Genomic DNA, 14,659 nt, shown 5'->3' on the forward strand with positions numbered 1-14,659 from the left:
AATTGATTGCATTGCAGAACGTTTAAATGCTTGCGTTACTGCTGCAGCTCATCATTTTGAACATGTAATTTAAATAAAATTTAATTTAAATGAAATGAAAGTTCATTTATGTTATCATTGCTTTATCGTAAATTTCTCAGTTCAAGATCATTTAAAGGTCATAGTGTAACACATCGTTGTACTCGTCCTGACGGCAGCTATAATCTTATGATGTTGAAAATATAGGACGTAATTCGAAAATTACCGAAGACCTTCAAAACACCTTGAAAATTACAAAATTCGGAAATTCTTTTTATATCCTCAAATTTGCCCCCTTAAACAGTACAACTTTTTCCTCTAACATTTTCTTCTATCTTCAAGACGAACTGAGATAATTAGGTGTTCTGTTTCTCGTGAATCACCCGGTATATTTGTCGATTTTTTAATTCAATTACTACATAACTACACATGATAGTGATGACATACATTATATCTACTCTTTCTCATAAATAGTTTCTAAGCAAGTTTCTGTTAGAGAAATAATTTCAGAGGTTGGTGTTGCTTCTATTAGCAAAGATGGCAACACTGAAAACAAAAGAGTGTGTGCGAGTGCGAATGTGTCCGGGGCAGACCCTGTATGAATGTCGGAATGAACGAACGTGCTAAGCGTAAAACTGTCAAACGTGGTTCAAGAATTTTATTTCATAATCTAAGGACATCGTCCATAATAATTGCAGACACCGAGTGTTACTTTAGTGTGTTAAATCAACCACAAACAGAATATATTTTTTTTTATATTATTTACGAAAACTAAATAACTGCGCACGTTTTATTTCCTTTCCACGCAAAACCTCAACAGTTTCGCTTGAGCGAAATTGATGGGAAACCACAACATAATATTCATACAATTTTATTTTGTCTCTTTATACATCTCTTTTTCGTTCTAGTAACTTAAGAATACTATATATTTGTAGAGTTTAAGCGGTAACGTTTAACTCGTCCATCTCACTGTGGTAAATGACTACATCAGTCAACGCCATGTTGGGTACCATGAAGTGGCGCGGATGAACGGGTCTGTCTAGGGGGAATCCCATGGGGCGTCCGTCAACCGGAAGATCGCCCAAGCTAGCTACCCTGACGTGCGTGAACTTGTCCGTGTCGATTGGCGAAACAATCACGAACAGTTGGTACTCCATACCCTCTTTTTTGCCCTTAGGTAATATTAGTCTGTCGGGGAAACCATACTTGGACACGGTTTGGATGTGGGTCTCGGTGCCTTTGATGTTCGCCACAATGTTCTTGTAAAATGCATGGCTAGGAACTTCGTCTGGGATGACGAAAGTGGATTCGTGGCTTCCTCTGTCGACGTTGTTGGTTCCGGCTTTCACTGGAATGAAATTTATGTCTGTTAGAAACCTAACATTCTACGAGCTTCAAAACCATCGAATGATATACATAGGTCAAGGTACACGTCTATCTAAATCAGAGATAGTTCACTTAGGTCCCCCCAACATGGCGAATTTTGCCAAAGCTTGCAGGACTTGAAGTGGACAATACAATAAAATAAAAATTTCAAGAATTGATGGCATTAATGTGATAGCACTGTAAATAATAATAATATTTGAGTGTTACTAGCGGAAATGTAAGTTCAATGGAAAGGAAAGAACTATAGAACTCTAGAAACTGTTACCTTTATACTTTTACGTTAGTATTGAACACTCCTTCAGTCCGACAAAATTCGGTTCTATTTAAAAGCATGGAGTGAGCAGCCCCCAATCTAACAAGGGAAAAGTTCGGCATTTATCACATGCAGAAAAATTTGAATTTTTGCAGAAATAAAGCTCGTGGTGGCCTAATCACAGTGCTCTTTTCCGTTTTGGCCCAAAAACGGTTTTAAGGGTGGAAATACCCTTTCGAAATAATACCGATTACTTATATTTTTGCTAATATCTCTGAAACCATAAGAGATATCGAACAAATTTTAAATACAAAATTTAATGGTTTTTAAAATTCTATAACACCGTAAAGAATTACATATCTTTCCACCATCCACTGCATACAAATTGTATGCGCAGTTTTGTGGACGTATTCATACTGTACAACATACATCTCACCAACTTTATTATATTTTTAATCAAATTCGTGTTACTGTCCAATATAGGTACGTATTCTGTACTGTGCGTCGGATTTAAAATTTGATAAAATTGTAACACTTGATTGACCAAACGGTTTTCAATTATCAGAACGGAAAACGGTGTGTATTTAGGTGAAGAATTTTTGAAAAATGTGGAACTATCGAAAGAGTCTATTTTGTAGTTCTTTTTAGCGGAAAAGTATATACAGGGTGTCTCAAAAATGTTGTAACACCTTGAAAGGGGTGGTTCGGGAGGTGATACCGCTATCGCGGCCGCTCCAACGGTATATGCGCGCTCTGATTGGTCAGTGTTTTCCGTTAATATTTCATCAACGAAGCCTCGGACAACATTTTCGCTAAGGAAAAAGTTGTTACAAATCACCTCCTGAACCACCCCTTTCAAGGTGTTACAACATTTTTAGGACACCCTGTATAAAGTTGCCTAATCATTAAAAATTCGTAGCTCTCTTAGTAATGAAAATTTCAGTTTGAATCTTTTTTTCGTTTTAGATTTCGCAGAAACCTACAAAAAAACGTGGAGAAATTTTTTCTCTAAAATGAAAACCTAACTCTTTAAAAATGAATGAATGATTTCAATAACAATTCTCATGGGGGTTGCACATCGCTTTTGTCTATAAAAAACTAAAATTGTCTATAAAAATTATTTTTCACTTCCTCGCAAAAAATGATGCAAGTTTCGTTGAATTGTCCGAGAAATTTTCCGAACAAAAAAGAAACATAATTTCGAAAAAAGAAATGATCCTTTAAAAAAATATTTCAAACAGACGTTGTACATCTTGATGAGACATGACATTGTTGGCAAATATATTCTTTCGAGAAACGAATACCTTTCGAGATATTTTTCTGGTATGTTTATACCTTTTGTATACCTATGTATACCTTTTGATATAAATTTTGTATTTTTTTTCTCATAGATAATTAAAGTTAATAGATATATTATTTAACAAAATTTGCTTCATTTCCAGCAAGGAAGTGAAAAATAATTTTTATAGACAATTTTAGTTTTCGACCAAAAGCGATGTGCAAATGCCCATGAGAATTGTTATTAAAATCATTCATTCATTTTTAAAGAGTTAAACGTATTCTATACGTTTTTTGCAGGATTCTATGAGATCTATAACGAAAAAAAGTTTTAAACCGATATGTTCATTACTAAAAGTGCTAGAGCTCCCACAAAATTGACCATTTTTTAATATCCTATTGTATGAATACTTCATCGAGTAAAGGTATACGTACGGTCCGCGAGAAATTCATCCACTTGCAGGAAGTTCTTGTAGTTGTCCGCTAAACGAAGCTCGTGTCCGTAAACATCACGTTTCGGTCCAAGAAAGATACGGATCATCGCCCTGGTATTCTTGTCACTGTTTACGACAATGTGGTACGTAAACGGTTTGTGATTCAGGCGTTGCTGGCGTGCCAGAATAAGGGTATTCGCGGCTTGGTTGTGAGTTTGAATCGACAATCCATTGTTCAGCATCGTCTCGAAATAGTCGAAGTACGTCACAAGCCTGTCTACGGTTACCGAAGTGACGGTCACGCCAGGGAATAGCAATTCTTCTGTCTTGTACAGTGGCAGGTTCTTCTTGTATCTAAAAGTGGATGTATTTGTTTCAGTATTCATCAGTTCCTTGTTCAAGATACAGTCTGTTCGGGAAGAGCATTTGCGGCAGAATTTATTTTGGGCGAAAGAAAATTCGGTATTATGATCTGTTTGGTTATGTTGAGTTACATTGTATTATGGTGTATTAAATTCTATTATGTTCAGTTATATTGTAATATGTTATGTTTTCTTTCATCATTCATGCCTGGTTTATCCAATCTAAGAAATTCATTCAACAGACATTTAAACACCCAGTAAAGGTGTGCATGTATGGAGCTACTTCTCAACAGACTGTAAGTGAAAGAAACGAAGCAAAACGATGCAAACCTGTGGTAGTAAGTGAGAATATCCTTATACATGCTGTAAAAAACAGGATCCCTCAAGCTGGTGCTCATGTATTCGAGAGCACCGGGTACGACTTGATATTGGACATTGGATTGGAAACCGAATCCAAGGAGTCTCCTCAAAACTAGATCCAACTGTCCATAGAGCTGTATGTTGATACTATCTGCATTACCTTCTACGATGTTACCCAGAATGTTTAATCCATTTTCTGTGTAGATGTTGATATGATGACCTGCCTTGTCCACGACGTAGCCAATGTCGATGGCGGTCGAAATTCTCTGGTGGAGGTCCTTAAGCATCTGTAACAGGGCCCAAGAGAATGATCGTTGTAAAGTAATCAGACTCAAACTTTACAATTTAACTAATTACCCATTTAGGAAGAGTCTACAGCTTGGAAGGAACTTTCTATATTAGCATATAGTAATCTAGCTTGATATTAATTTGTGCATACTGTTGCAAGATTTATCAAAAGCTTCACTTCACTTGACTCAAAGACCCAAACTTTACAATTTAACTAATTACTCATTTAGGAGGAGTCTACAGCTTGGACGGAACTTTCTATCTTAGCACATAGTAATCCAGTTTGATATTAATTTGTGCATACTGTTGCAAGATATATCAAAAGCTTCATTAATTTCTAACTATTGACCACTATAAGTAGACTCAAATCCTTACCTGAACATAGTTATGCATATGAAGAGGTATGATTCCGTTGGTTTCTCTTTGAGGGAAAGGAAGTCCATTACGATGGTGCATCGTAGGATAGTATCCATTTACAATGGGCTTGTCCACGCTCACGTACTCAATTGGACCCAAGTCGTTTGACAATCTTTCTAGGTTGTATCTGAAATAAATTTTAGTTAGCTTTGGCGTTTCCTATATAAACTGTGGGATACGATAGAATGTTTAATTAGGTATTAAACTGCGGATTTTATGCATTTATGATATAAGCGCACATGATAAATACATGGTAAATATACAGGATATCCCAGAAGTGTTGGAGGTCCTTGGAAGGGGTGGTTCAGGAGGTGGTTTGAAACATTTTTTCCTTAATAAAGCCTCGGATAACATTTTCGCTAAGGAAAGAGTATTTCAAATCACCCCCCGAACCACCCCTTTCTAGGACCTCCAACACTTCTGGAACACCCTGTACAAGCAAAATATATGCACTTATACAAAACAAAATAGCAATATTATTATATTAATTAATCAAACATATTCTAATATTTTAATATATTTTATTAATATATATATTATAATATTATATTATTATTATATACAGGGTGGTCCACGCAATTGTTTCAAGTCATAACTCCGTTATTATTGTATTTACCAAAAAATGGCAAAGAAGAAAGATAACTGGTTCGAAAAGCACTACACCTGTAGGCCTTTAAATTTTTTTGAGATGCAGCAGTGCATATGCAATTAACAATTGCATCATTTCTTTAGGGTCATTACACGCGAAATCAGGCACTAAGTGGAGCAGCATGTCAGATTTTGTGCGAGTATGTTGAAGACTTAAGTGCTACTTAAACGTATCTGAGAGGTTTTGATCAAAATTTCAAAAGTAATGTATTTTACAGGTTTTGAATGAAAGAAAATATAATATTAAAATGGGATAATATATACGTGTGACAAAATCGATTTGGAGATAAAGATTGCTTTGGCTTGTGTGCATTCGAGTAAAGTAAAAAAACGACATTAAAAATTCGTCCCTCAAGAAGTTAAACTAATGGAATCTACACTTTTGAAAAAATTTAAAAATGAGATTATGTCAACGATGTTTATTTGTCTAGATATAAAGTGTGTAGTATCATCAACAATAGAAATACTTAGTTTATAAATGGCAATATATCGATTTATAGCGCCATCTAAACATAATGTAGAAAATTTATGCATACACCTATTAAATAAGTATCAATTTCCGCGAAACGCTTTAATTTGAAGTATCTATTTTTCTTTCTTATCCTTTCATTTCAGATGTGTAATAAATTATTAATGCAAGCGAAGCTATTTAACGTACCTGTTCAACATTTGTTTGTGTATAAAGAAGTAGTATTCCCCACGAAACTGGCTAGGCAAGTTGTATTTAGTGCTTGGCATGAAGCGAGGGAAGTCGTGGTTCACCAGGAAGTAGAATGTGTTGAGACCAATGTCCTCGGTGAAGTAGTTTATTCTTTCTTCGGTTGTACTTTCCCTAGTCCAGTACCAGCCGCTGTAGTTGGCCGGAAGTACGAAATGATGAACGCTTCCCACAGTCCTTGTTGCACTAGCTGTTAAATTAAAACAATTTTCGTATATACAAGTATCTTATTGTAACAATTCATATTAATCAAAGATATTGTGTAGATAAAGTAGAGGTGTTATAGAGACATTTTACCAAATAATTGTAGTTTCTTCACAAGATAACGCATATGTCTTCAATTATACAGGGTGTCCTAGCATCGGTAGTACAATCCAGTTGGGGGTGATTCTACATAAGAAAATAAATCGAGAATAAAGGATAAAATTTGTTCATTTGAGGTTTCGTTCTCGAGAAAATCGGTTTTGAATATTCAGCGAGTACGCGTACACGTAACAATGGTTTAGATGGATGGATCCCGATACAAGTCATATTTATGTTTATACATATAACACTTATAAATAGTACTCATATACATGACACTTATAAGTAGTACTCATATCATTAGTATCAAGATGATGTGCTGTATTACTCATTTCTGTCTACGGATTTAGAGTGAATTTAAAGTCTGTACCGAGATCAATCTATCTAGGCCATAGTTACGTGTACCCGTACTCGCTTAATAGTCAAAATCGATTTTCTCTAAAACGAAACCTCAAATGAAAAAATGTTATTCCTTACTTTCGATTTATTTCTTCATGTAGAATCACCTCATTCTCGGTTGTACCACTGATGCTGGGACACCCTGTATAATGTCTCTGATAACTAATAACAATATTGATGACGGTTGCCAGCACCATCAACCTGGCAGTATCAGAGCAAATGCCTTGCAAGTTAACTGCAGAAAGAAGAGAGTAAAAAGAAGGATAAGGGAAGGGAAATAGAGGGTTAAAAATAATTCTCCGGGTGTCGTACAATTGCGGGGGTATTCTAGCTTAGAATTTTCAAAATATCAATTTTTTATTTTTGCAATTTCTTAAAATGTAAACTTTTAAAAATATACCTATCAAAGGATTTTGTTGATTTCGGAAAATTAACGAAGTTAAGAACGTCTAAAAAGAACGATGTTATCATCTATAGATCATTTAGATTTTTAGATACTCCACTTTAAGCGAGGATTTTAAGGAAGTAAGCGAAGATTAGATTTTAATCGTAATCGTAAGTATATGTATTTGGCATAAAAAATGTTCAACGCGATTTGCTCGTAACTATATTTTTTGAAATGATTGCAGTGATATCTCAAGTTCTAGTTGACCGGATGACTTCAAATTTGAAGTGAATTCTCAGCACGTGTGCCTTTATCGTCCGAACCACGGTTTTCAAAATCTGATTATTCTTGATATTTTTTTTTAATGTATCAAGGATAAAAAAAAACAGAAAATCGATATTTAAACTTTAAAGTGGTGCCATTTTTTGAATTTTCAATATTTCATCATTATTCTGGTTCGAACCATAGCGACGCTAATATTGATGAAGATGTTTTTCGATTTTTTCATTTCAGATACTGCAGAACAACCGGAATCGTGGCACTACGAACATACTTTTTTTAGGAGGGATTGTACAAAATCACTTGTACTACGTTTAATTTTGATTATTTTTACCCGCAAAAAATTGTATATGTTCTTAAAATGTAAATAAATATGTGTGCAAAACCCTTTATTAAAATTTCTTATACATTAAAAAATAAGAAATTCGCCAAAAAGAACTAAAAATTGACGATCTAGACTAAAATACCCCTTATAGACTCTAAATTTATTCCCTCAGAGGCCGTAGTTAGGTTTAATTGAATATAGTTACACGGGTTTAGCGATCTCGAGGTACCCGAGCTAAGGGGTGGCCAGGAGACCTCAACCAAGTTAAAATGTTAAATATTAATTAACGTAGTCGAGTCAGATCTACATTCAAACGAGAAGCTTGAACTAGACAGTTATCACTAAATATAAATATAGCTACAACCCATCGTTTCTCACAGATACGCGTTTTGACTATTAAGAAATGTTTATTTGTTAATGTGTATATTAAATGGATAATAACACACATTATAACATATCGAAGCGATAGTGAGTTCTTATACAGCATAGAGACCACACTCTCGCTTAATTTATACGTGTGTTATGTCTATTAACACGATGGAGTGTGAAGGACTAAATATATTTTGATGAAACTTTACATTCGAGTTTCGTATATTTTATTATGTTTAAGTTGTTTATTTTCATTTTAAGACCTGATCATATTTTCAGCAAAATCCATTTATATATAGTGGCGGTTAATAGTAACAACTTTTTATTTTCCTTAAAATATATTCGTTACACATAAACTTTTTAACCCTTTGACTGCGGGACAATCTTTGCTAGAAATTCCAAGTGACGTAGAGGTCTGACTTTAAAAAAATATCAGTTTATAGGAAATGGTAAGACGAAACTTTTTTATAATTACAGTTTATTCATAACACGTTTAGTCTCTAAAATAGAAATTAAGAACGTAGAAGACCATTTATCTATGAATTCGATTACATTTGAAATGGTGAAAATGAAAGCATGGTTAGTTGACAATTACTTATTTGTCGATATATTAAAAAATATTACCTCATAGAGGATGATAAGACGAAACTTTGATATATTTACATAGGACGTTTATTCTCAGAGATAAGAATTAAAAAATTTTAGAAGACCTTTTTCCTGAAATTCAATTTTTGCAACGAACTTTTAACTTTTCAATTTTTATTTTCAAAACTACGCATCCTATGAATAAACTGTAAACATAAAAAAGTTTCATCTCATCATCCCCTATAAGCTGATATTTTTTTTAAATTAATTTAACGAATACAAACATTTCTCGGAGCTTATTTCTTCCGCAGTCAAAGGGTTAAAGAATGTTTTAAATAGATGTTAAAGAGAACTAAATTGTAATAAAAATGTTGTTTAAACTGTCCTTCTAATTTGTCTAATAAAAGAAGAAATCTTATCACTGATATAGTTATTTACTGTTCATCTATTTTTCTTTAATATTTCGACATTATACATTCGAACTCCTTTCATTTTTAAATACCACAAGTATTTTAATTAATATATTCATGAAAAAAATACTTTGTTTTCGTTAATTAAGATAGAGCTTTTTGTCAAATTGTATGTCAAAATATATTGCGACATATTTCTCTCTGTCGAATTTATTCTTCGACTGCAATTAGATTAAATCATCGCTTTCGCTGTAATTCAACTGTAATGTTCTTGAACTTTTGATAACATCGCGATTTGTTTTTGTCGATAGCCAAAAATGGCTACCACCCAGTTCCGATCATGACCTTGATGAGCTATCGAAACTTCTCGCATACATAACATTGTTATTACGTGTACATATAATAACAATATTACATTCAATATTAAATTCAATACAAAATCCACTTATTAAATTCATATAATATTGTTATTATACGTACATGTAATAAAAACATTATATAAACTCGATACAAAATTCAATTACTGAATTTATATGATATTGCTATTACGTGTACATATAATAACAACACTATAAAAATTCGATAGAATATATTAAAAAAACATATCTCAAATATCTTTTAACTTAAAACTTAATTTTCCGTAAAAGTTACTAGAAAATTACGAAAAATCAGAGCTGTAAATTCTTACTTACAATTACAAAACGTTTACTTGACCAAGTAATTGAATAATTCCCATTACAATTACTCTATCGCATATAATGGATTCCTAATTACTTAATTACTATCAGTAATCCCATGCATTACTGAATAATTACTTATAACGGTCCAGAAAGTAATTAAATGGCGTCTCAAATATAAAGTAGTCAAAAATACCTTAAAGTAATTAAAAAGTAATTATAACTACCTTTTTAATTACTTTCAAGAAATTGCAGTGACATGGACAGTAATTGGTAAAAGTAATGATTACTGTTTTCCAATTATTTGTAATTACTTTGAATTACTTTTGCCACCGATTTTGGCACACACTGGGCCATGACAAATGCAAATTTAAACTTTTCGTAGAAAGTGAAGGAAAGAGTGTGTTCGCGTGGAAAACCTTTCTCTGGGGATAAAAGGACACAAAAATACTTTGAAACAAATTAAATTCGAACTTATCGATGCCCTAATTTTATATTTTCATCCGAAAAATCATTTAAACAATAATGGAGTAATGTTCCAAGGCCCAATGTGTGCTACAATCGGTGGCAAAAGTAGTCCAAAGTAATTAAAAGTAATTAGAAGTGAGTAATCATTACTTTTAACAATTACTGTCCATGTAACTGCAATTACTTTAAAGTAATTAAAAAAGTAGTTATAATTATTTTTTAATTACTTTTAGGTATTTTTGACTATTTTAGATTTGAGACGTCTTTTAATTACTTTCTGGGCCGTTATAAATAATTATTAAAAAGTAATTGAATTACTCAGGAATTAGGAATAAGGTATTGCATAATTACTAAAAAAAAAATTAATCAACGATTACTTAAATAATTACTTTCTAATTTCAAAGGAATTGTTCCAAATTGTAATAAATTCCAAAGTAATCATTACGCTACAGCTCTGAAAGAAGTATAGAATTAAATGCAAATGGAAGATAATGTAACGCAAGAATTAAAGCAAGTGTTATAATCGAGTTATACGACTTTGCACTCTTATATATAATTAACTCTAAATTTAATGTCATATCAAAACATTATTTTCAAATTAAATGTGCGACTATTTTGGACGTGGCTATCTATTTAATGCACCGATTAATTAAAATTCACAAGTACAAGGAGTTTTATAAATGGCTAGCGATCAAATAAAAATTGTAAAATATAAGATTTGATGGTACGATAAGTATACGTATTTTCAAAATTTTATCTAAAAAGTTACTGTCTATTGAGTTTTGCACGTATGCCTCTCCTAAGGGAGAATACCACGTAAGAGGGTCACGTATTAAATGTTTCTCAGGATATTTATTTTATCTAATAGATTTCCATGTAAAATGCATTGACAAAATTACCAAATGTACTTTAAAACATGCCTGAAATATTCTTGGAGTTCTAAAAACATTACATTAATTCTTCTGTGCAAAAAAAAAGTATCTTAAGAAATATTTAAATCTTGAACTCTTACTATGGTTTTCCCATAATAAGAAAGTGTACTTCCTTTTTTTTTAATAACGTATCAAGATCGTCACTAAATTCAACATAAAAAAATAAGTACTGTGTTACTTACGCACATCACCCATGGCAATGTTTTGAGCTCGTTGCATAACGTCGTCGTTGAAGAAGAAGTTGGGCACCACCTCGTACAAAGGTGGAAGTTTGATGTTTCTGGTCTCTGGGTGGTGCATAACAGCGACGGACAAACTGTAGACGTACATTAGCTCGTTCACGTTAAACCTGGCCCAAATGGCGGTGTTGTACAAGGTGTCGAAAGTCTTCGCGCTATGGAGAACGCGGAAAAGGATAACCGCTTGATGGCGCATTTCAGGGTTGGTCATCGTAAAAACCTGCCCACGTGGAAGCATTCCATGCTTGAGGAGGTCCAGAAACTCGGTGACTGCTTCCTGGAAATAAATAAACCTTTGAGTGATAGAGAACCGAAGAAAATTTAATTGAAATTGAAAATAAGAAATAATTAGAAAGTAATTTGTATTTCAAAACGGTATTTTCAATGTACAGTGGGTGTAGAAAGTATTCGTACACTGATCAATTTCCAAGAAAACTATTTAAAATTGTTATTTATTAACATATTTTTGATAGACAATGACATTTTACATATTCTCGGAAATCTCTACAATAGATAGATTACAACAAAAAAATAGCTATTTATGTAAGTTGCGAAATTAACAAGAAAAACACAATTAATCGATAGAAATATTGAAGCAATAAGTATTCGTACAACTGTTTAATTTTTAAAACTTCATTAAAGAAAAGAACGAAATTTACATTAATTTATGAATATATAATACTTCCTTCGTGGGATTTCCTTTTAATTTTATAAGTATTGCAACTCTTCTAAGCGTTAAATTAACGAAATTATTAATTATTCGAAATGAGATCTTCTTCTATTCTTCTATTAGAATCTTTTTTAAAAGTACGTTACTGAAAATTTGATGTTTTCTAATTCGTACGGAGCAATAAACTAACGCGTTTACGTTACAAACTCTGCTGTAAATGGTTCGTCATAAGAATCGTACAAATACTTATTGCTTCTATACTTTCACCCACTTTTCGCATTTTTTTGTTAATTTCACAAATTATATTAACGAGTAAATGTTGTTTGGAATATACCTATCTTAAAGACTTCTGAGAATATGTAAAATATCATTGATTACAAAACAAGAAGTTAAGAAACTACAATTTCACACAAAAGTTTTTTGGGAAATTGATCGGTGTACGAATACTTTCTACACCCACTGTAGATATTTGCAATTAAGGGGTAAAGGCTACTCCAGAAATGTCAAAAAATCGATTTTTTTGTGTGTTTGTTTGATAGTATGACGCCTTAAAGCTTTAAGAATGAGAAAAACCATATTTCAGAACCCGGGGAAATCTCAGAGGTCGTTTTCGAATGTTTTCCCTCGGGATCTTGCAGCACGCACCAAACATGCGGCGATGACACAGCGCGTTTTTCTCAGAGCTACATTTTTCAAATCGTGCGAAAGAATAACTCCTACAACTCTTGTCCGATTCTCTTAAGGGGGGATGGTCAAGTAAAGTTCGAAATTTTTAACGTTTTTTTTTTTGTTTAGAAAATTAGTTTACCATCTGGACAATGTGCTCCGACCATTTCAGCTAAAACTTCGAAGTCTAAGTGTACCTACAGAGGCATTAAAGTGATGCACTTCGAACGGTACACGATGGACTATATTTAGATCCGGAAATTTTAAACGCATTTTTCTCAAAACACAAAGTTTCGCGTGCCGAGCAACGAGTGCTTAGAGATTTCTCAGCCGATTTTTTTTAGACTTTGCATCAGTCTAAAGGTTTCTATAAAAATTGAAATAAACGATGTTTTTAATCATTTTTTTTATAAGAAGACTTTTTTAACGTGGCATGAAATTTTTAATTCAAAATGTTTTTTTTTTAAATCTAGGTTGATGCAAAGCGTGTTACTATATTTTAACGAAAAATTGGTGGATATTTTATTTCAAACAATTAGAGTGATCTATGCATTGCACGACGCATTTTCGAGAAGTCAACTTCAAACAGCTGCTGTTCATTCATTTATGAATATTTTTATATAAAAAAAATTATATGCTATAAAATAACAAGTAATAAGTTGTAAATAAATATATATTACGCACTCTTCAAAAATAATTCGCGAAAAAGCGGTTGTTTACTTGACCCTCCCCGCTTAAAATTTTGAAGGTGACATCTGTAACGCATCATCTAGCCGATAGCGTATGATTTTTGCAGTAAGTTTGGAACCTTTTCTTTCACAGACAATTTTTCGATGAAATTTTCGGAAAATAATTGATTTTTTTGTTTGTTTGTGGGCTATTTTACGTGAAAACTTTTTTTTTTTCAAAATCTCACACTCTGTCAACTAGCTTTTACAATATATTTACAGAAAATGTTCTGCTTTTTGTTCTAGCTTTAAATTTGTGTGCTCAATACTTTCGTCCATTTGAGGCATTACATAAAAGGTGCTTTGAAATCTTGGGTACTGAAACCGCCAGTTTAGAAGAAAAACATATAAACAAATTTTGTTTTTGCACATTAATATGCATTTAATGAAATACTCTACTTGAATTTTCCACTTCTTTTTTAATAAATTTCTGAAAAAATTCTCGAACTTGGCTCATTTTTTAAGGACCCGGAGTGTCCTTACCCCTTAAAGATAATATCAATTCATTTGAAATAATGGTTACTTTATGTAACAAGTTTTAATTGCAAAATGGTAAATTAGAAACAACTCCTTAAAATAATTTTGTTATAATGTTTATGAGTTTGTTATACTGTTTCTATTTCTTTTCTGTATCCGTGAAAATATGAATTTTCATTATTATCATCAGCTTAGACATAACATATCATATATTATCATTTAAAAAGTGTAAAAATATAATCAGGTCTTAAAATGAAAATAAGCAAGTTAAACAGGATGAAATATATGAAAATTGAATGTAAAGTTTCATTAAAAGGAAAGTTCAATTAGCACGAATTATTTGTCCAAATAAAGATTGTAGAAAGGTAAACCCACCTGGTCGCCATATTGGGCTACGTTGTCAGCGATGTTGAAAGTACGAGCCTGCTGAAGGAGATCAGGGAAGAAGACGGTGGGTTGATCGACGTGCCAGAAAAGCTCGTAGATGTTTTTTTGCCTAGCGAGGTGAACTGCATCAGTTGTAGACGATTGGTCGGCCTGCGCCAGCAAGCAAAAACTGGCCAAAATGCAGAGAACGAGCTTCAT

The 14,659-nt window shown here is 32.8% G+C and overlaps 1 protein-coding gene and 1 long non-coding RNA gene across 2 annotated transcripts; one reads left to right on the forward strand and one right to left on the reverse strand.

The window, feature by feature from the left end:
• Positions 1-902: 902 nt before the first annotated feature.
• Positions 903-14,659, reverse strand: LOC128896657 (hexamerin-like). Its single transcript, XM_054160016.1, has 7 exons — positions 14,450-14,659; positions 11,477-11,810; positions 6,103-6,352; positions 4,755-4,923; positions 4,062-4,378; positions 3,371-3,723; positions 903-1,366 (listed from the first exon to the last, which is right to left on the reverse strand). Exons 1-7 carry the CDS (start codon positions 14,657-14,659, stop codon positions 957-959), a joined length of 2,043 nt encoding a protein of 680 aa, XP_054015991.1. The 3' UTR covers positions 903-956.
• On the forward strand, positions 5,413-6,180 carry LOC128896658 (uncharacterized). The gene is made up of 3 exons (XR_008462058.1): positions 5,413-5,584; positions 5,663-5,882; positions 6,060-6,180. It is a non-coding gene; the product is annotated as an uncharacterized LOC128896658 (long non-coding RNA).

This window comes from Hylaeus anthracinus, unplaced genomic scaffold (assembly GCF_026225885.1).
Source record: "Hylaeus anthracinus isolate JK02 unplaced genomic scaffold, UHH_iyHylAnth1.0_haploid 11919, whole genome shotgun sequence".
Taxonomy (NCBI): Eukaryota; Metazoa; Arthropoda; class Insecta; order Hymenoptera; family Colletidae; genus Hylaeus; species Hylaeus anthracinus.

What these genes read in the sequence shown, in the direction of transcription:
- LOC128896657 (XM_054160016.1), bottom strand. Translation starts at nt 14,659, where the DNA reads ATGAAGCTCGTTCTCTGCATTTTGGCCAGTTTTTGCTTGCTGGCGCAG. An exon ending in TAGCCCAATATGGCGACCAG is followed by an intron (nt 11,811 to 14,449) that starts GTGGGTTTACCT and finishes ATTTATTTCCAG; the next exon opens with GAAGCAGTCACCGAGTTTCT. An exon ending in CACAAACAAATGTTGAACAG is followed by an intron (nt 4,924 to 6,102) that starts GTACGTTAAATA and finishes AATTTATTTCAG; the next exon opens with ATACAACCTAGAAAGATTGT.